Raw genomic sequence first — 23,029 nt, forward strand, 5'->3', positions numbered from 1 at the left:
ACTGTTATGAATTGTGGGTATCGGATGTGTGATCGGAATTGTGACCCACAGGCTGGGAACCCCTAGTCTAGAAGAAGCTGTCAGATCCCCGGGCAGTTGTGAGCTTCCTCCCATGGGTGCTGGCAACCAAACTCAGGTCCTCTGGAAGAGCAGCAAGTCATCTTAAGTGTCACCTCTCCTGCTCCCTAGACATACTAAGCTGAAAGTGCCATGAGGGCATGCAGAAAGAGAAGTGTGAAAATCGAGATCTCGCACTCAGGAAAGCAATCAGATTATAAAAGGGCACCTCTGGACTTGAAGCCATTTATCGTGCGCACGTTGTGTGACACAGCAGCTGGGGACTGACAGCCTTCTGTAAAACAGTACAGGTAAGCACCGGTGGTTGGAAGAGGGCCAGGGAAAGAGAAGAACAAGAGAAAAGCCCTCTCCCCAGAGCCAAGCTCTTCCTAGCAGGGTTCTGATGTTAACTTTCATAATTCAGTATACATATATCCTCATTTCCATATTTATTACTCTAGACAAGATCTGTGGCCCTGCCAGAGGTGTGGTCTCTTAGCACTATCCCCTACTTCCTTAACCTTTTCTCATGTCAACATTATTTCTCCTCTTGACTACATTTGTCATTTCAAATGAGATGGATGGTCCCTTGGTATTTGCCAGGGGCTGGTTCCAAGACTTCTTGCAATCCCTGGGCTCTTGAGTGGATGTATTTCCTATATGCATCTTTGTGTATTTTTTTTAATCTTTTCCAGACTACTTTCATTTGCTGGTCATTTCTCCATGGCTGTAACTAAAGGATGCAATGGCTTCTCTAATCGCTCACAATGTGCCAGTTAAAAACACCTTCAGGGCGGAGTGCTCAGCTGTTAAGAGCGCTCGCTACTCTTCCAGAGGACCAGAGTTCAAGTTCCAGCATTCATACTAGGCATTCACTCATAACCAGCTGAATCCGGCTCCCACCACACTCAACATGTACACATGCCCATGGTTAAAAAAAATAAACCCTTTTCTTAAAAGAAACTATTTCTAGGTTCTGTTTGGTTTCCCTCATTTCGTAACTTCCAGGACCAGCATTTGTTTTCTGGGTCTTCTCTAATCAAAGTTGCTTTTCCCCAACCGCTTGAGAAGCCTTGGCTGCTCGTGTGTTGTAGCTGCTCATTCTTGGTTGGCTCCTCTAGGTAAGAGGTGTGGATGCCTCTGATATTGTGTAAGCACATCTGCCTGCCGCCAGGCCTCATGCCCCAATGGGAATAGCAAGAGGTACTCTGTGTACCTGGGCAGAACATCTGGCTGGCAGGTTTGGTTTTGGGAAGAGCTGGCCAGGAGCCCATTGGCAGACCGCAGAGCCATCCGATGACACAGAGCATAAATCCACTGCATGCCCTAGGCCAGACTGGTTTTGTATGATGCATGATCGTGAGCGTCACACACATGCACTTGTATGTATGTATGTATGTATGTATGTATGTATGTATGTATGTACGTATGTGTGTGTGTGTGTGTGTGTGTGTGTGTGTGTGTGTGTGTGTGTATGTGTATGAAGGGGTGTTTGGCATTATTCCTCCAAAAAGAAGGAACAGGAAGTAACAAGTCCAGATGCTTTATGAAGCCTCTTTTAAAAAATATACATTTTTTTTTTTTGTTTTTTGAGACAGGGTTTCTCTGTGTAGCCTTGGCTGTCCTGGACTCGCTTTGTAGACCAGGCTGGCCTCAAACTCACAGCGATCTGCCTGCCTCTGCCTCCTGAGTGCTGGGATTAAAGGCGTGCACCACCACGCCCGGCTAAAAAATATACATATTTTTAAAAGTGCATGTGAAAGCCGGGTGTGGTGGCGCACACCTTTAATCCCAGCACTTGGGAGGCTGAAGCAGGTGGATTGCTGTGAGTTCGAGTCCAGCCTGGTCTACAAAGCCAGTCCAGGACAGCCAAGGCTAATACAGAGAGACCCTGTCTCAAGAAACAAAACAAAACAAAAGGTGTGTGTGTGTGTGTGTTAGTGTGTGTGTGTGTGTGTGTGTGTGTGTGTGTGTGTGTGAGATATGCATGCACATGTACATTTGTGGTAATCCCTCTGCCTTACTCTCCCAAGTGCTATGACTGTGGGACATACTGTGTAAGGAGAGCAGCCTGGTATATATGTCCAAGCAGTAATAACTAACATTTTAAAAATAATTTAAGGATTATAAACAAACACTTAAAATCACACAGAAATATGTCATCCAAGCTGCTATGGTTTGAGTGTTTGAACCCCTTAAAATTTTGTGTTGAAACTTAATTTCCAATAACAACATGTTAAGAGGTTAGATGTTAGGGGATGGAGAGACGGCTCAGAGGTTGAGAGCACTGACTGCTCTTCCAAAGGACCTGAGTTCAATTCCCAACAACCACAAGGTGGCTGACAACCATCTATAATGTGATCTGATGCCCTCTTCTAGCCTTCAGGTGTACATGCAGGCGGAGCACTATATACATAATAAATAAACAAACAAACAAATGTTTTTTAAAAAGAGGTTAGATGTCTACAACTATTGAGTCAAAAGGGGCCCTCCCTCATAAATGGGACTGAGGTCTGTATAAAAGCTTCAGGGCTGGAGAGGCAGTGTGCTCTTCTTACAGAGAGGACCAGAGCTCAGCTCCCAGCATCCACCATAGGGACATGCATGGCTGCCTATAACTCCAGTTCCAGTGGTTCCAATGCCCGCTCATGGTCTCCACAGGACCTGCGTGTGCATGTGCTTGCTTATTAACAGGCATATATTCTGAGAAGTGCATCTGTCCTTGGTTTCATCCTTGCGAGGTCATGGAAGATACAGCCTACTTTACATTCATTATACAGCATACCCATCACTGCGTATCTGGTGCATCGCTGACTGAAAATGCTATTCTCTAGTATGTGATTATATCTGTGGCACGTGCACTGTGGTATAGCAACGTGAGTTAAGACAGAGCTAGGTTTATATGGTTTAAAAAAAAAAAGAAAAGAAAAAAATCTTAAAATATTTAACATCAGACCATGGACAGAGATTTTCTTGGCCCTTTATTTAGAGAAAACAATCACATTGGAAGCCCTAATTTCCTTAAATTTCTTCAGGGAAATAGTTTTTCTCCTTGAGCAGACCGCCCTCCTTGCAGCTCATTCTTTAAGGGACAAGATGCGGATGGGGGATGTTTTTACAGCTGGTTTATGTGCTGGCCTCAACTGCCATCCCCCAAATGCACTCAGTCCTATTACTTTTGCCCAAATCTTTCCTACTAGGGCTGAAACGGAATCCTCTGGTAACAGAAGTATGCGACCTAGCCTTCTTACAGAAGGATGCTAGGGGTGCGACCTAGCCTTCTTACAGCACACCCTGAGCTTTGGTTTCAATGTAACAACATTATTTTCCCATCTTCCGTAATGCTGGTAAAAACCACATATCTGTCAGCAGGCAACTTTTAACTTCCTTTTCCTTTTCTTACTGCTGTTTTAAGCATAATCATTTTCATGTTCCCCTAGTTTAAGGCCATGTAAGTTGAGACAAGATCATAACTAGTACACCTAATTAAACTATTAGATCTAGAAAACCATTTCTCTTTATTATACCTTTGCTTCTATAGCTACAGAATAGAAATGTTATATTGATTGGAAATAAAATAAAATAGAAAAATTAAAAAAAAAAACCAAATTCTCTAATTTCAAAATACTAGGGAAGACTGTGTCTTGGGGTTTCATTGCTGTGGAGAGATGCCATGACCACTGCAACTCTTATAAAGGAAAACATTTCGCTGGGGCTGGCTTACAGGTTCAGAGGTTTGGTCCATTATCATCAAGGCAGGAAGCATGGCGGCATGCAGGCAGACATGATGCTGGAGAAGGAGCTGAGAGCTCTACATCTGGATCCACAGGCAGCAGGAAGTGAAGGCCACAATAGGCCTAGTTTGAGCATCTGAGACCTCAAAGTCCACCCCCACAGTGACACACTTCCTGCAACAAGGCCACATCTCTAACAGAGCCACTCCCTGTGGGCCATGCATTCCAACACATGGGTCTGTGGGACTATTCCTATTCAAATCACTGTGGACTGGAAGAAAGAAATTATATAGTAAATGTTATGAATAAGGAAAATATAAAAGGTCATAAAAAGATGACTACAAAAGATAAAGAAATACTGATTAATGTCTCTTATGTGTACATACAGAGGTCAAAGCTTAACCTTAGGTGCTGTTCATCTCTCTCTCTCTTTTTTTTTTAAAGACAGGGTCTCTCATGTGTGGTGGCCTTTAATCCCAGCACTCGGGAGGCAGAGGCAGGTGGATTGCTGTGAGTTCGAGGCCAGCCTGGTCTACAAAGGGAGTCTAGGACAGCCAAGGCTACACAGAGAAACCCTGTCTCAAAAAATCAAAATAAATAAATAAATAAATAATAGAGGAATCCAGCTTATCAGTATTTGTTTTGTACATCATGTCTTTGTTTTTGTTTTTTTTAAAGATTTATTTCTTTATTTTACATGTAAATGCTCTGTCTTCATGCATACTAGAAGAGGGAATCAGATTCCAATACAGATAGTTGTGAGCCATCATGCTGGGTGCTGGGAATCGAACTCACGACCTTTGGAAAACCAGCCAGTGCTCTTAACCACTGAGCCTTCTCTCTCCTCCCTTCAATTCCCTCCTTCCTTCCTCCTCCTCCCCACTTCTTCAATATGTGGAAGGTTAGTTGTTCCAGTACCATTTGTGCTTTGTGCCATAGCCCAGGCTGGCTGCCTTTCCTTGGTCTGCTAAGCACTGGGCTTACAGGCATGCACCACCCAGCATGTCTTTTCTGTATTGTATTGCTTATGCTCCTTTGCCAAATACTAACTATCTGTGCATTGGAACATTTCTGGCTTTTCCATTCTCTTCCGCTGATCCATTTGTGGACTTATCCACTTAACCCATGGTATCGTGATTGCATGTGCAAATAGTGAGTTCCGAAATTAGGTGCAGTAGATCCAATATGGCTCTGCTTTAACACTGCGCTGGCTACGCTGAGCCCCTTATCTCTCCATTAGATGCCAGAGCTAGCTCAGCAATGCAAGAGTAACTGATTAGGAAAGTCTGATTGGGTTTGCATTGAATCTGTAAATTGGGTTGGGGAAAAAAATGGAATGTCAACAAATTGAATCTATTAGTTCTTCCTCATGTTTTTCTATCAGATTTTGGAGTTTTATCGTTATGTAAATTTTGTTACTTATGCCTGTATAGTTGATATTTTGGGGAGTGAATGTAAATATTTTCCCTCCAGTTCTCAATTCTGTTCATATTTGTTCAATGCCAGTAAATAAAAGGATGGCTGGCTTCTATAGAGTAACCTTGTATCCCGTCACCTCACTGTAACAGCTTACTAGGTGAAGAGCTCGGGTTTTGTAATACCTACATTCTGCGCACATTCCTCCTCAGTGTGTGTATTTTAATTTTTCTTTTCTTCCCTTAATACATTAGCCAGCACATTCAGTACTGTGCTGAAAAGAAGAGGCGAAAATGGATCTTTTCATATTCCTGGTATCAGCAAAAGGCTTTCTATTTTCTCACTATTTAAATAGGTGTTAACTGGTGGGTGTTGTGGAGATGTTCTTTATAGAGCTGAAAAACATCCTCTCTACTTTTTGTTAATTCTCCCTCGTGAATGGATGTTGAATTTTTGTCAAATGTGTTTACTGATGCTGTCATGTGATTTTCCTAATGGTCTGTTGAAGTTATAGATTACCGCACTTCATTATTGAACGGTGAATCAGCCTCACATAACTGGGATGAGTTCCACTGATAGTGATGTACATTTCTTTGCATGCATTATTAGCCTTTCAGTACATTGAGGGACATTGCATCTCTGCTCATGGGGAGATACTGGATAGACGTTTCCTTATCTGGAAATGCGCTTGGTTTTTGGAATAAGGTCCTAAGGACCTCACAGAATGAGCTAGGAATCATTTCTTTTTTCTTCTCTTTGGAAAAAGATTGGAGAGAATTGGCGCTATTTCCTTCTTCGTGTTTGCCAGAAATCACTAATGAGTGCGTTTGGCCCGGAGCTTTCTATTGTGGATGGTTATTAGCCACCAGTGCAGTTTCCCTAACAGAGACCTGCTCAGACTGTCTGCTTCTTCTTGTGTGAGTCAGCTGTATCCTTCAAGACACTGGCCCATTCCACCATGATTGCAAATCTGTGGAGTGTTTGCTTGCTGCTATTTTGCTGTCTATACAATCTGTAATGTTGTCCACAGTTTTGATGTATTAGTGTACATGTTAATGCATGTGAAAGTAGGCATACACACATGTGTATTCATATAGGTAGAGGCCACAAGCCAACCTCTGCTTATTTCTGGAACTCACCAGCTCAGTGCGGCTGACTGACAACAGTCCTCAGGATCTGCCTGTCTCTGCCTTCTCAGTGCAAAAATGAAAAGGGCACACTGCTACACCCAGATGTTCCCATGGGCCCAGCAGTTCAATTTACTCAGTGAGCACTTCCCAGACTAAGATATAGCTCCAGTTCCCCTCTCATTTTTCATATATATATATATATATATGAAAATCAGATGGAAAATCAACAATGAGGGCCAGCAAGATAAAGGTGCTCATTGCCGAACCTGATGACCTCATATTGATTTCAGGATCCCACATGGTGGAAGGAAAAATCAGCTTCTGCAAGTTGTCTAATGACTTCTACATGTGCATTGTGGCATAGGCATACCCATCACCCTACACACACACACACACACACACACACACACACACACACACACACACACACACACACACAAATGAAAACAGAAAATCAACAAAGAAACAATGCATGAACAAAAGATGAACTGGCCAAGTTTGATCGTAGCCAGCATCCAGGAGGTAGAAACAGGAAGACTGAACAGTGAGGCCAGCCTGGGCTACATAGTAGCAAGACATCATCTCAAAACATAAACAAACAAAAGTCATGAACTATAAGGAATTGAATGATAAATTGGATTTGATCAAAATAAAATCTGCTGTTCTTTGTAATAGGACTATTGACACAACAAAAGGTCGCACCACGAGTCGGGAGACGATTGAATATTTCTTACGTATATATCTAAATCAAGCACTTAGATCTAACAGGCATGTATAATGAATTCCAAAAGTACAGTGATAAGATAGCCCAGTTTTAAAATGGGAAAAATGGCTGGGCAGTGGTGGCGCTTGCCTTTAATCCCAGCACTCGGGAGGCAGAGGCAAGCGGATCACTGTGAATTCGAGGCCAGCCTGGTCTACAAAGAGAGTCCAGGACAGCCAAGACTACACAGAGAAACCTTGTCTTGAAAAACCAAAAATAAAATAAAATAAAATGGAAATAATGAGAAGTCATTTTACCAAGGAAGATATATGAACAGCCTGTTAATAAGCACACGGAAAATGCTCAAATCCCACAGTCATCAGACAACGATGACTTTAAAGCCACAGGCGAGTAAACAGCTCTGTTGGAAAGCATCGCAAGGAAAGGTCTGTCCATGTCAAATGTGCGTGAGGACGTCAGTCAGTCAGTTCCCATCCTCGACGGGGTGTGAAGCACAGTTTACGAAAGAGTGTGGCAGCTTCTCAGACATCTGAGCAAACCACCACTGTGGGAGAAAGCTGTTAAGACGGAGCTTTACAAACTCTACTTCCTAAAACTCAGACCCTGCACAATGCTTCTCCTTTAAATGTGGCTTGAGATTATTAACTCACTTCTACGGGCCAGAAGAAGACAGCATGATCAGACGTATTCCCAGGTCTGGATCTTAAGGGTAATGGCAGCTTTTCTGCTTACATTCTCTTTCCTCTCTCAGGCTGCTTAACCGCTGAGTGAAGCCAGATGCCCTGTCAGGAGGCTGTTCCCCTCAGGGAGTGTCAGGAGAGAGTCTAACTCAGATGATCCCTGAGATGGATGCGCTCCCTACTCTCCTTGACTGTCCCTAAGCTGGAACTATCTGGCTGAGTCACTCCAAGATGCCTGATCTAATGAAACTGTGAGACGGTACATTTTGGTTGTTTTCAGTCTCTGGGTATTTGTTACGCAACATTAGATAACTAATGAGCTAGTGTATGAGCCAATTATTGCATTCCCATATACTTACCCAAGGGAATTTTTTTTAAAGCAAGTCTGCATTTTAAAAAGGTATAAATGAAAACTCAGGGTACACTTACACACTGTAGCCAAACCAGAAAAACCCAAATGTCAATCAACAGGTGAATGAATAAATTGTGCCATGTATTTATAATGGAAATGCTGAAATCAGCAAGAAGGAACACAACGTGGACAAACCTTAAAAGGACTATAAGACAAAGGATATATACATACATAAATATGTATATACATGTATATACATTTACATGAACACTTAAATGATTGAGATTATAGACATAAATATATACACATACGTATATATATGTGTGCAAAGTATATATAATATCCATGAAGTTGGTTTTTAAACATTTTTCTAAAATAAAGAATGTTGCACTGGCTTTCAGACTCCATGTACCAAAATCCCCGGAGAGTTGTTAACAAATGGAATGACATCTCTACTCTACGGTCCTCTGGCTCTGCTGCCCTCTGATGACTCTGAGAAGCTGCGTTTGTGCAGAATCCCCAGGTGACGCTGATGCCTTTTGGTCCCATTATGCGGTCTATAGCTTTGAGTGTTTTTAGCCCTCTGGGCTGTTCAGTATCTTTTGGGAGTGACATCAGAGCATGAGATTTTGAGGGTGATGTCAGAAAGATGGCCAACCAAAAATTCCTACCATTCTAACCACCAGCCCCGAAATCCAGACAATAAAAAAACTACATTTCAACCAAACTAACTAAAGAACGGTGGCGAGTCGTGCCACGGCAGCAATCCTGTGGAACACAGTTGCCCAGGGCAGTCACACAGAGAGAGAAGCCCAGGCCAGTCACATAGGAAGAGAAGCCAGGCCAGTCACATAGGGAGAGAAGCCCAGGCCAGTCACATAGGGAGAGAAGCCCAGGGCAGTCACATAGGAGAGAAGCCCAGGGCAGTCACACAGGGAGAGAAGCCCAGGGCAGTTACACAGGGAGAGAAGCCCAGGGCAGTCACACAGGAGAGACTCTGCTTGCAGCCATCATCCTGCCTGAGTCGGCCTGGAAGCAGGAAGGGGTCTCCACGTAGGGCAGAAGATAAGGGAAAGCACCCAACAGCCCCATCACCACTGTGGGCACCTGCTGGAGACTCCTTCAGTCCTTGGGTACCAAGCCTAACTAATGCAGCTCCCTAGAGTTACAGCTTGAGTGACCACCAGACACGTCGCTGATGGTCCGTTTCACCTCTCGCTTTAGTCCTGAGCTGTACCAGCCAGGAACTAGAGCCACTCCTTTCATGTGTCCTGTCCCTGGTGCAAACAGCCATTGCACCTCTCCACTGCCCACATGGCTGCAGAGCTGTCTGTCCCCCATTGCAGTAGCTATGCTGTACCTTTAGGGCTCAACTGAGGTCATATCCCACCCCCAGATGACACAGAGCATCAGTCTTCCAGAGCTACCGCTCTCTCTAGTGCTACAGCTGAGCCAGCACCTGGCAACACAGGCATCCCAAGCCTCTTGGACACATGCACAGAAGCATCACTGGCAGAAGACCATGCCTAATGTACTGCCCTCCCTCAAAGAGCCAGAGACTCGCAGCTCACCCAAGACGTCACAGTACCTACGACATCCATTCATACAGGCCGTCCAGTCATAACTACCCCACCTACCTGGCCCTGGACGAGCCCCTCATGGTCCAAGCTATGGCGGCACCTTACCTCTCTGGAGAATGAGGTTTCTGTGTCTTCAGGTCCATACTGATGCAACCCAGACCTCCAAAGCCAGGGCTACGGCGGTGTTTCAATAAGGCCACTTTCTAAAGTTACAGCTCATGGTGCCTGGTTCACTGTTGAAGCCAGACCTGCGCCTGCGCTCAGCCTGTGCTTTGTCAGTGCTAAGCCCCAGGAGAGGTACTCTGACCCCTGGAGCCTGACTGTTCTGGTCAATCCTTCCCCTGGTCCAGCCAGTGGCAGAGTGACAGCTAGGCCTTGGCCTAGACACAGGGGCGTACCTTGGGGCAGCAGAATTGCATTCACATGTGTACAGGAACGTGCGTGACATTACATCCAAAGTCCCAGGTACTACTGTAGCTTCGTTAAGACCCTGAGTCCAATAATCTGAGGCTATGGCCTCCCCACCTGTGTCCCGAGGGATCCTAATGTGGTTGCCTGTAAGCCATCAGTTCACAAACCAGAAGAGAGGTCCCCAGCAAACACGAGAAAGGTAGGAACAGGAGCATGGAGTCCCCTGAAGCTCTTACCCTGGTGGCCCATTCAGCCACCATCACAGCCATAGACTCCTCAGCTTGGACCACTGACACAACCACAGCCACAGCCACATTGCTCACAACTGAAGCTACACAGAGATGTCACCCCTCCGCCCACACGAAAGCAGGAAAACCCCGCCCAACCCCGATGGTTCCTAAGCATCCATGTTCACTGCAGCACTACTCACAGCAGCTAGGGATATGGACTCAACCTAAACGTCCATCGACAAATGAATGCATGAAAAAAATAATCATTTTGTTCTGCTGAGAGGAAGAGTGGGTTATGACACTCACAAGAAGGTGGATGCAACCAGAGATCATTGTATCAGGCAGAAAAGCCAGATTCAGACAGATGTTATGTTTGCTGTCATACAGAATCCAGGTGTGTGTGTGTGTGTGTGTGTGTGTGTCTGCGCGCGCGCGCGCGTGCAAGAGCACATGCGCACACATGACATGAAACATAAAATAAAGGGGGAGAAATGTTCTCAATGGCAGGGTTGGGGTGACTATCAAGGGTTACAGAGCACATAGGTCATGAAAACAGGGTAAAGGCTTCTTTTAGGAAAATAAAGGGCCCAGGCACTCGAAGGGTGAGGAATTTGCCATGCAATTGTGAGGGCCAGCCTTTCATATGGGCCTGGCGGCCTGCCCATGCTTCCAGCACACAGAGTCGGGGAAGAGAGACTCCCAGAGCAAGCCAGCTGAACTGGCTCAATCAGTGAGAGGCCCTGAGTCGGGGTGGAGGCAGAGAGTGATGAAGATACACAACATTAATTCTAGCCCGACTGCACACACGTGGATGTGTGCTTGCACATACATGCACATATGTGAACAGCATATACACATGCACCACAATCATATAGAGGCCAAAATTTTATTTATTTGTTTATTTATTTGTGGTTTTTTGAGACAAGGTTTCTCTGTGTAGCCTTGGCTATCCTGAACCCAACTTGTAGACCGGGCTGGCTTCGAACTCATAGTGATTCACTTGCCTCTGCCTCCCTGAGTGCTGGGATTAAAGGTGTGAGCCACCATGCCCGGCTCCAAAAAAATTTTTTAAGAAAGGATATCAGAGCCGGGCGTGGTGGCACACACCTTTAATTCCAGCACTCGGGAGGCAGAGGCAGGTGGATCGCTGTGAGTCAAGGCCAGCCTGGTCTACAAAGCAAGTCCAGGACAGCCAAGGTTAACACAGAGAGACCCTGTCTTGGAAAAAGAAAAAGAAAAAAGAAAAAGGAAAAGCTATGAGGCTGTGGGCTATATCGCCCGGCATGGTGGCACGGAGCCCGGTGGCCTATGCACCTCTGCTCCATGGGAGCTATGGGCTCCCTCTGCTGCACTGCGTACATCAGGTATTTGCCTCCCAGACTGACAGGGAGCTCAAAGTGATCCAGGTTCTCAGAGAAAAGTTTCCTCGAGCCATAGCTATCAAAGTCACAGACAGCTCAGGAGGCTGTGGGGCGATGTATGAAACTAAGATGGAGTCAGAAGAAGTTAAAGAGATGAGGACTGTCCAGCAGCGCCAGGTGGCCAATCAGACACTAAAAGAAGAGATGAAGGGGATGCATGGCCTTTGGATATTTACATCTGTCCCCAAGTGCTGACCACCTGGGTGCACTAAGCTCACCGCAACCTTCCAAAAAAAAAAATCCCTGCCAAAAAATGAATCTATTTTTGTTCATAGACATTTCTACATTATAATTATAGGAGATATTGAGATATGTTAATCTATTTAGAGTTAACTAAAGACCACAGATACCTGCTGCTCAAAAATAAAATAAAATAAAGATACCATTGAAAAGGAGAAGGGCTGTGGTAAGGTGAACAAGAACAACAAAATGTCCCTAGGAAACCCATTCCTTTGGATGCTAGCAAAAAGACAATGGAAATGGAATATTCAAAAGAATCTCCAAATAATTAAAACCAGTAAGTGAATTGAGTAAGGACATAGGATACAAAGTCAGTACACAGAAGTCAATGGAACCTATTTGTTTGTCTCCAAAGATGGCCAGTATGAGCTCCTTCTGCCTCTGCCTCTGCACGCACGGGCCACTCCATAAATATATGACATCTGTTCTCATCCTTGAAACTGGAATGCCTAGTGATGTCTCCAAACAATAAATATCACAGAAGTTCAGGATTTAGCCTGAGTCCTATGCTTTATATAAAAATTATGATAGATTTTATACCAAAATATGAAAGCTAAAATCTATCCAGCATCTAAAAAAACACATTAAGGAATAAGCTCACAGCTTTGGACACAGATGTCTCAGGATACAAACAGCGTTGATTATTAAAGAAAAAGCGATCACTCAGATATAAAAATTTAAGAATTTCTCTTTTAAGATGAGTACAAAATAAAAGGATTAACCACAGATGAGCACGGAATATTCATAGCACATATACCTGATAAATGACGCAGATAAAACTATGTAAAGTGTTGAAAGATGGATCAGTGGTTAAAAGCACTTGCTGCTGCTGCAGTGTGCAGAGAACCCAGACTCAGTTCCCATCACCCATATAGTGGTAACAACATGTACCTTCAGTGTAGAGGAACTGACACCTTCTTCTGGACTCCATGGGCACCAGAAACACATGTGGTGCGCACACACACACACACACACACACACACACACACACGCATACATATAAATATGTATCTATGTATACACAAACCATCATGTGCATAAAACAAATCTCCTTTTAAAAGTATTTAGGAACGTCCTTTATTAGCTTTTAAGTGTGTGTATGTGTGTGTGTTGGGTGTGGGTGTGTGCATGTAAAAACAGGTGCCTGTAGAGGCCACAATCATCAGATCCCCTGGAGCTAGAGTTACAGACTCTTGTGAATTCCTGATGGGAACACTGGGTTCCCTGCAACACTACGCATTCCTAACTTCTAAGTCATCTCTCCAGCGCTAAAACACTCTTCTAAGTGAATAATGGAAAAAAAATCAATACAAATTTTAAAAGGAGTAAAAGACTTTTACACTTTACCAAAAATATCTAAAAAGCCAGCATGCATACAGAATGTACTTAGTCTCATTAGCTATCAGAGAAATACATATAAAACTATAATTAAATGCCACTATACAGGCTGGAGAGATGGCTCAGTGGTTAAGAGTGCTGCCTGCTCTTCCAAAGGTCCTGAGTTCAATTCCCAGCAACCACATGGTGGCCCACAACCATCTATAATGTGATCTGATGCCCTCTTCTACCTTGCAGGTGTACACGGAGGCAGAGCACTGTGTACATAATAAGTAAGTCTTTTAAAAATGCCACTATACATAACCCCTAGGATGGCCAAAGCTAACAGGACCACTAATATGAACCTTGGCAAGAATGCAGAACAATTGGAGCTCTCATGCTGGTGGCAATGTTAGATTAAATAACTCTAACAATGTTAGACATTCACCAACCTATAACTTACCTTAAGGTATATCCAAGAGAAATGAAACCCCGTATTCACAAAAAGACTTGTCTGAGACGGTTTACCACAGGCTTTGTAGTGGTCATTAACAAGGATATACATTGGGACTATGGCATAATCCAGGAATGTCACCAGGAGCATGCGCACACAAACTGTGGTACAGTCACATTGTGGACCAGTACTCAGCAATTTGAAGAAAATCAATAAAAGCTATAGCACGGGTGTTGACCAACAGGTCTCTAACTGGACTGAAGGCCCATTCAGCGAGAGGGCAACCGCACCTGGTACTGGGAACCCAGTCAATTACCCAGAGCCAGTAAAGTCATGGATCTTAGTGGGGAACCTGCAAACACCACTTTACTAAGCCAGCATCACCCCCAACTATAGTATAAATATTCGTCCTGATACCCACAGGTAAGTGCAGCGTTCACTGCTCACCAAAGAAACGTTGCAACAGACCAAGACCATTACAGAAAACCACAACTGGCCATAATGCAGAGAACAAGTGACTGTGTGGTGCCCAGTCCCAGCTGAGTCATCTAACGCTATTCCTGCACCTAAGGCTTAGGGATCACTGCAGACGATGGGGTGGAGAGATGATGAACGCCAGTGAAGCGGGACGTTTGCTGTGAAATGTGAGAGAGGCCACACCCATGACACTGAACAAGACTTTAACAGTGAGACCACCAATGGATATGCCAGCATAGAAAGGAGAAAGCTTGCAGGGCCCCAACCCTAGACAAAAATCTATGGGCAACTGGGACACGCAGAGAGCAGAAGAAATGATCTTCAGGGAAGAGTCCTTTTGCCCCACACTGGCTATCTAATATCAGGTGGTCAGCCCTGAGATTATATATGCGTGTGTGTGTGTATGTGTGTGTGTGTGTGTGTGTGTAACAGTATGCAGGTTGCACTTATGTATTTAAGGATGTATGCATATGTTGTGTGTGTAATAACAGTTGAAGATAAAAAGGCCATAAAGAGAATAAAGACACTGAGCAAGAGGGTGATTGTAGGGAGGGAAAGGTAGGGAAATTATGTAATATAATTTCAAAAATTAAATTATGACAAATCTTTGGGATAGAATAGTAAGCTAATGGAATCATGCACATCACAACTAATGATTCAATTGACCTTGCATTCAAGAACATGAAAAATTACTGATGGCAATGGAAACAGAATCGTGGTTGCTTTGGGGAGCAGACTGGAACTTTCTATAGTTATGAAATCATTTGTACCTTGAGTGGCTACCATTTGTAAAACACTAAGAAATATAGAGACCACATACTGCTTCCAGAAAGAGGAAAATGTAACTAGCAAGTCATCTCACCAAGGTCCTAAGAACTCCTTGCTGAGTCAGAGAAGAAGTATCTTACAAAATGCTTACAGAGAGGACACGGAAGCCAGGCACTGAGGCCCATACCTCAAAACTCCAGCACTTTAGAGAGTCAGGCAGGTGGATCACCATGAGTTCCATGCCGGCCTGGGAGTTAGAGTGAGACTCTGTCTGGAAAACTAAATAATCAAACATAGAAGAGGTAATGAGTTAAGTTGTTTTCCATTGAAGTTCACTATCATGTCTACGTTTGTATATTGCTCATTGTTTCATTAAATGATTGGGATACAAGGCAGTCACACAGATGAAAAGCATTGCCGTGAAGTTCACCGTGTTCAGCCTCGTTTGTGCAATAGCTCAACACAGTTTATTGGGCTTTGCTTTAGAAGGTCAAGAGCTGCATTTTTTCTCTCTTTTCATGTAGTTGCTTTTAAATAGCAATGCTTATCAACCACTGGTATGTGGGGTTTTACATGCATGCGTGTTGTGCTATTATTCTGGTAGGGCAAGCCGGTAGTCAGCACCCACTCTCAAGTCCTTTGCACGGTGACTTGAACTCTGATAGAATTCACTCCCTGGTGGGCTTTTGATTAGCTTTTGAGATTAAAACATGTGGAAATCAATATCTGTTTTGATCACACATTCAGACTGTAGACCTAACAGGCCACTGTTTGGGGTTGAGATTGTGTTCTGTGGCTACTAGGCAACCGAGTGCAGTTTACTTGGGCCGGTATTCCAAGTCTGCAAGCCGAAAGGAAATTGTTTTATCCGATTTTCTGAGAATCAGGAGGATGACAGTGGAATCCCAAGCAGACCAGTTTTAGCGCACATGGTAAGAAAGCCTCTCAGTTTTGGCCCTCACAAAAGTAACTTAGGCTTAGCAACCCACTTACTGTGTTCTTTTCTTATTTCTGTTCAAGCTAGTCTTTACACCAGAATGTTCTGCCATGGTGACGGAGCGGCTTTACAAGAGGCAGCTCAGCTCAGAACTCACTGATGAATCCAAACCAAAACAAACAAAAACAAAAACAAAAACAAAATAGGCATAGAGAGATGGCTCAGTGGTTAACAGCACTGGCTGCTCTTCCAGAGGACCCTGGTTCGATTCCCAGCACCCACACGGCAGCTTGCACTTGTCTGTAATTTCAGTTTCAGGGCTTCTGACACCCTCACATGGATATGCATACAGGCAAAACACCAATGGACATAAAATAAAAATAAACTATACATTAAAAAAAACCTCTTAGCCAGGCATGGTGGTGCACGCCTGTTAATCTCAGCACTCTGGAAGGCAGAGGCAGGTGGCTCTCTGTGAGTTCAAGGCCATCCTGATCTACAAAGTGAGTCCAGGACAGCCAAGGTTACACAGAGAAACCCTGTCTTGAAAAACCAAAACCAAACCCAAACTAAGCAAACAAACAAAGTCAATTGTTCTTTAAAAGTGTTGGATTTCTTAAAGACACTGGCGCTACCCTCTTCTCTGCCAGGAGAAGGCAAGCCTGCACTGTGAGAAAGCCACATATAAGAACTGTGCGTTTCATCCAGCAGCTGTGGGTGTGGCCTTCTGTCCCCATGGGACTCCAGCTTCCAAGGAAAATATAAGGATTGCCACTTAACAAAACTAAAGGTAAAGTAGACCTTGAACTTTGAAAAATATCAGGTGGAAAAAAAAAGAAATCTCTGCATGGATTGGTGTCGTTTCCTGAAGTCGTACATGTGAGGTTTAAAAGCCAGGCCTTGGGATACCCCAGCAAAGGAGTCCAGCTTACGGATGCTTGTGTGTAATTAGCACAATGCTAAGCTCGGTAAGTACATTTTGAGATAGAAATAACAATAAGACCCAATTTACCAGTGAGAACACTAACACACACACACAATGATTAATCGTTAAAGGTCACATATCCTTTAAGGAGTAAAACGTGCTATTCAACCTGACCATGACTACCCACTATGCATTGCTTTCTCAATCTGTCATCTTAATTCAACAATCACATCCTGTTTTCCTCTTTTTTTTTTTTAAGTCAGATCTCAGTTTAAATAGTAATTTCAGATTTTTAATCAGTAACATAGCATTGCTCCGAGGAGGAATCTGGGCTGAACTTTTGATTATTTAGAGGTAATGACAAAATATTTTAAAGAGAAACGGGAGGAACAGAAAAGAGGTGGCAGAAGCACAGTCAAGTCTGGGGAGTGAAAACTATGGAAAGCAGGATGCTTGAGTTTGCCAGCTGGTGATCACCACCTTCAGGCTCATGACCTCCCCACAGAGGCCAAAGCACAAGGGCTCTACCTTCGGGTGTTGGCTGCATGGCAGGAGATCACGTTGGTATCCATTAGTTTTTCTAGGCATGAACTTTTGTGGGGAAGGTGGCTACTGGCACCCTAGAGATAGGGAGAGATTGGGTCTTGAGGTGTTTGATTATATCACTGTTTTTGTTGTTTTGTTTTCCAACCTTTATGGTCCCAGGATGAGGCCCAGTTGAGAAGCAGCCTCAGAAATGGGGTAGAGTTTAGTCAAGAAGATAACCTGTCACCTTATATACATCTTGTGGGAAGAGCTGACGCAGGCGCTTTTGGCTAAGTGCAGCCCGCTGCAACCCGTGGAGGAACGTGCTGCCGAGCCACCACCGTGCCTGAGCATCTACAGAAAGGCTTTGGCTGCGTGGTCGCCAACCGATTTGACCAGCTCTTTGAGGAATCTGACCCTTTGGACGTACTGAAGGCATAAGAGAGCAAAAGCAGCCGGCGGCAGGTGATGTGGGGAGCCCTGGTGCCAAAAGCTAACTCCAACGCAGAGGGTACAGCTGTGTGAAGAGTCCCAGAAGGTCCGCTCCGCCCCCCACCCCCACCCCCAGTTTAGGTGTGGGTAACAAAAAAAGGTGGCGCTTAAGAAAGGAATAAGGCTGGTTGGAGGAAGACTTGACTAACACCTTCAGGGTGAAGGGGAAATAATTGATAAGAGACCAGGAAGGCAATACCTCCTTGTGAAAAAAAAAGATTTGAAAAGCCACTAGAGGAAAAGGGGGGGGGGGTTAGGGGCGCATGGCTGTGCACATCTGTAATCCCAGCACTGGGGGAGGCAGAGGCAGTCAGATCCCTGTGAGTTTGAGGTCAGCCAGGTCTACAAAGCGAGTCCAGGCCAGCCATGGCTACAGAGAAATCCTGTCTTAAAAAACAAAAATGAAAATCAAAACAAAGCAAAATGAAAACAAAAAAGAGAAGAGGCTGAGGGAGGCAAAGTTTCAGTTGATAGATCGATTATTGAACGGTCTCTCTGAACCGAGGTGCTCTTGAAAGGGGTCAAGGAGGCTGTGACCGTGGAATGGGCCGGAGGCGACGGATTTGGTTGTCGTGGCAAACATAAATTGACAGGCATAGTGTAAGTGATAGATCCAGCCTGAATCATGAGGACAAATGTGGCGGTAGCGGCTCTCACAACTGGGGAACTGTCAAAGATGAATGAACCGATTTGGATCAATCGTGACAGAGGAAGCACATGAAAGAGCAGACACTGAAAACGAGGAGCCCGATGCTCCAGAGGTTAAGGAAGAGTATCCAAGAGAGAGGACTTCGGATGCTTGGGAAGTTATTCAAAGTAAGGACAGAGCAAAATTAGAATGTAATATCCAAAAACCAAGTGAAGGTGTTGATGGACAATAGAAACAGGGATTTATTTAGCATAAATAAAAAAGTGAAGAGACTCATGCTAAAGATTTAGCTACGGCCCATCATTTCCGGAAGCCAGCCAAGGATGTATAACGTCTCAACAATTTCAGAGGTCAATTTCAGAGACCTAGGCTACCCAGGATGTGGCGGCAGGGGAAGGCGTGGTGGATGTGGATGTGGGCGTGGTGGTGGCAGGGGAAGGCGTGGTGGATGTGGATGTGGATGTGGGCATGGTGGTGGCAGGGGAAGGCGTGGTGGACGTGGATGTGGGTGTCGTGGTGGCAGGGGAAGGCGTGGTGGACATGGATGTGGGCGTCGTGGTGGCAGGGGAAGGCGTGGTGGACGTGGGTGTGGGCGTGGTGGTGGCAGGGGAAGGCATGGATGTGGGCGTGGTGGCGGCAGGGGAAGGCGTGGTAGACATGGATGTGAGCGTGGCCGGTGGCAGGGGAAGGCATGGTGGATGTGGATGTGGGCGTGGTGGCGGCAGGGGTGAGTGAGTGGGTGGGAAGGTAAGTGGGTGGGTGGATGAGTGGGTGGGAAGGTGAGTGAGTGGGAAGGTAAAGAAAAGTAAACTTAAATCAAGCAATGCTTAGTCATCGCTTTTCCTACAAAATAATTTTAAATTGGGCAGGAGAGATGGCTCGGCTGTTGAATGATAGACTCAAAATCAAAAAGACAAAATGTTACGTAAGTGGGCCTCACTTACCTCATTGAGATGTCATTTTCATAAGGCTTGATTTATAAAAGCAAAATTTTGATTATTTAAAATTTTCTCTTTTTTATGTATGAGTTTTTTCACTACATGTATGTAGTATGCATAGTGTGTGTGTGTGTGTGTGTGTGTGTGTGTGTGTGTGTGTGTTACCCAGTAAAGCCAGAAGAGGGAGCTGTATCCCCTGGAACTGGAGTTACAAATGGTTGTCAGAGCCATAGGGATGCTGGAAAACCAAACCCTGGTCCTCTGCAAGAGCAGCAAGTGCTCTTAACTGTTGAGTCATCTCTCCGCCTCCAATGTCTGTTTTTAATTCTGAACTTTACTGCCATTTTCTAAAAGAGGCAAGAAAGTCACTGTTCTTGTTTGTTTTGATTTTGTTTTTCAAGACAGGGTTTCTCTGTGTCGCCTTGGCTGTCCTGGGACTTGCTTTTGTAAACCAGGCTGGCCTCAAACTCACAGAGGTCCGCCTGCCTCTGCCTCCAGAGTGCTGGAAATAAAGGCATGTGCCACCACTGCCTGGTCACTGTTATTTTGTTGTTTCTCTTTTCTTAAATGTCTATGACTGCGCTCTACCAGCTCCTCATTTGTCCTTAGTTTAATTTGTGGTTTCAGTTCACTAATGCCTTTTAATCATCTATCCTAGATCTTTTCAGGACATACACACCACCACCCTGATCCTAGTGCACTGTGCATTTTATAGGAGTATTTAGGAGGTTGGAAGATGGAAGATTGTGGAGAAATGCAGTCTGGCTCTGGACTGAAACACTGTCAGGCAGCTGCGGAGGCCGGAGTGGTGGGGAAGGGCACTGAGGAAGAGCAGCAAACAGACAGCGATGAAAAGATCTTATACAATCAAGTGCCACGGCTTGAGATTTGTACAAGAAACCAAGAACCCTAACTGAGGCACAACAGGCAAGTGGGGAGCCCTGCCCTGTCGGGGATTAACCCAAAGAGAGAAGCAAAGCCGGGTGAGCTTCACATGTGCAGGGTACAGTAGCACCACCAAAACAGTTTAAAACAGGAGCCTAGTCCCCAAGAACCCTGGCCAACATCGAGAACAACACCCAGGGCTATGAGATTTAATTTTTACCTAGTTGGTGAGATGCTGACTCATGTAGCCAGACAGGGCCTCCTAGGAATGGTGCATGTTCTGAAAGAACCCATTCCTTCTCAAGAGGGCGATCCAGAGAACATGCCTGCCCTATCTCTATCTCTCCTTGAATTTTTTTTTAATCTTTCTTTAATCTTGTCTACTTGGTCTGGTAAATACATTTATTCCTATGCATTGTCTTTTGTTTTTTCGAGACAGGGTTTCTCTGTGTAGCCTTGGCTGTACTGGACTCACTTTGTAGAACAGGCTGGCCTCGAACTCACAGCGATCCACCTGCCTCTGCTTCCCGAGTGCTGGGATTAAAGGCGAGCGCCACCATGCCTGGCCCCCATGCGATGTCTTGTCTCCAGCATTCCCTGCATGTTTTGGCAGCCTGGACAGAGAACTTTCTCTTTGCCTCCTGTCTTAGTTAGGGTTTCTACTGCTGTGTTAAACAGGCTTAAAAGAAACTTGGAGAGAAAAGGGTTTATTTCATCTTACAGTTTATAGTTCAACATCCAGGGAAGTTAGGGCAAAAACTCAAGGCAGAGGCCTGAAGGCAGAAACCGACACAGAGGCCACGGAGGAACACTGCTTGTTGACTTGTTCCCGGTGGCTGGCTTAGCCTGGTGTCTTATACCACCCAGGATGACCAGGCCAGAGGTCAGCTAGGCTTTTCCATATTAATCATCAATCAAGAAAGACCTGCTCACAGCCCAATCTGGTGGGAGCACGTTTTTTTTGTTTTTTTGTTTTTTTTTCCCCAAGTGAGATTCAGTCTTTCGAAATGACTTGGGTCAAGAGGACATCAAACTAGCCAGCATGCCTTCCAGGGACTCTCCTCACTCTAGTGAGGAGATAACTTGTAGAAGTCATCTGATTGGCCCACGGACCACGTAGGCTTCCTAAGCTCTCTCCAGGAAGACTCCAGGACCTTCAGCCTGCGGCTCTGGACTGCTGTCTCCTACCAAGGTTAGGGAGTTCCTGTCTGTGTCTTAGGAAAAGCCTTGCTTCCCATTTGCAACAAAAGAACCCTGGCTATAGGTGTCCTTGAGCAGCCCTGAGGGTGATGGGCAAAGGAGAGCGGCCTTCTCTAGTCTACAGGGTATAAGAGGCACTTAAATTCCTCCCTGGACCCCTCATCCTCTGTGTGGCATAGATGACAGCAGTAGCTCATAGGCATGGATCTGCACAGACCTTAAGGATCCTGCTTCCGCCAGCTCTCTCCTCTTCCTCCACTACAGCATTTGTCACGACTCCAGAGTTGGGGCGAGCTGAGCAAGTGGCTGACAGTGTTTGCGCTTATATCAAGAGGTCCTAGCCAGGCGTCCGGAGCCAAGAGACCCACCAGAAACCAGGACAGCTGAGTCCCCTTCACTTCCACTCATGATTGATTTGACTAATTTGTGACAGTTTTAGTTTGTGAGCTTTCCCTTCAGGGTCAATCCCAGGCTCCAGAGAGAAACTGTGCCCCACCCCTGGGAATCGGGAGAGACTGTATTCTGAGAGGATGCCTCACGTGAGAGGAGGCCGCAGTTGAATCTGCACAGTAAGAACGGGTTTCGCTCTCGTGAGAGGAGAGGCCTGCTGCACTCCAAGGTAAATGTATGTCTCTGGAACCCGTGTGACAAGCCCCCAGCTCTATAGAGGCCTTCTGACTTACTCCCTGGGATGTTGTCTTAAGAACTAACTGGTCTAAATTTGATTCTCAGACTCTGAAAGAAAAAGAAAAAGAAAGGAAAGGAAAGGAAAAATAAAGAAATCAATTTCTTTCCCAGCAACGCTTGACCCTAACACACTTGTGGATCAATAGTGCTGGCCGCTGCCGCTACCGCTGCTGCCGCCGCTGCTGCTGTCACAGGCACATCAAGCTCTTGTTGCATCTGGCAATTAGATTTCTTTGTCTGTAGTTTAGGAAAGGACTCAGATTTCTTATAGCCACGCCTTCATGGCTGCCACAAGACCCCAAGACGCAAAGGGGATGTCCTGTGTAGTTTACTAGATTCTCCTGCACTTTTCTTCTGTTTTGGTTTTTTGAGACAGGGTTTCTCTGTGTAGCCTTGGCTGTCCTAGACTCACTTTGTAGACCAGGCTGGCCTCGAACTCACAGAGATCCACCTGCCTCTGCCTCCCGAGTGCTGGGATTAAGGGCGTGTACCCCCACCGCCCGGCCTTCTCCTACACTTTTAATTTTCCTTAAACTCGGCCACAGTTGACATCCTGGATGGCCTTTCCTTGTACACATCCATGCTCAACTTCCCGCTCCTCTGCCACCACCTGCACCTCCCTCACACCCTCCTCTTCAGCTTTCCTATTCCTCTACCTCCTCCTCCTGAGCCATCTATTGTCAACCACACCCCTCTTTACCTAGACACTTTCTCTCCACCACACACTTGCTAAGGAACTTCATAGAGGAACTCAGAGAAGAACGGAAGCCATTTCCGCTCCTCCGGAAAGCAGCGGTCCA

General features: G+C 45.2%; 1 protein-coding gene across 1 annotated transcript; it reads left to right on the top strand.

The window, feature by feature from the left end:
- Positions 1–11,490: 11,490 nt before the first annotated feature.
- LOC311597786 (bolA-like protein 3) lies at positions 11,491–11,930 on the top strand (the record flags this gene model as incomplete). The annotated part of the gene is made up of 1 exon (XM_084782131.1): positions 11,491–11,930. The coding sequence occupies exon 1, from the start codon at positions 11,571–11,573 to the stop codon at positions 11,928–11,930; it is 360 nt and encodes a 119-aa protein (XP_084638257.1). The 5' UTR covers positions 11,491–11,570.
- Positions 11,931–23,029: the final 11,099 nt, after the last annotated feature.

The sequence above is a fragment of the Acomys minous genome (genome assembly GCF_964271855.1).
Source record: "Acomys minous genome assembly, chromosome: 5".
Taxonomy (NCBI): domain Eukaryota; kingdom Metazoa; phylum Chordata; class Mammalia; order Rodentia; family Muridae; genus Acomys; species Acomys minous.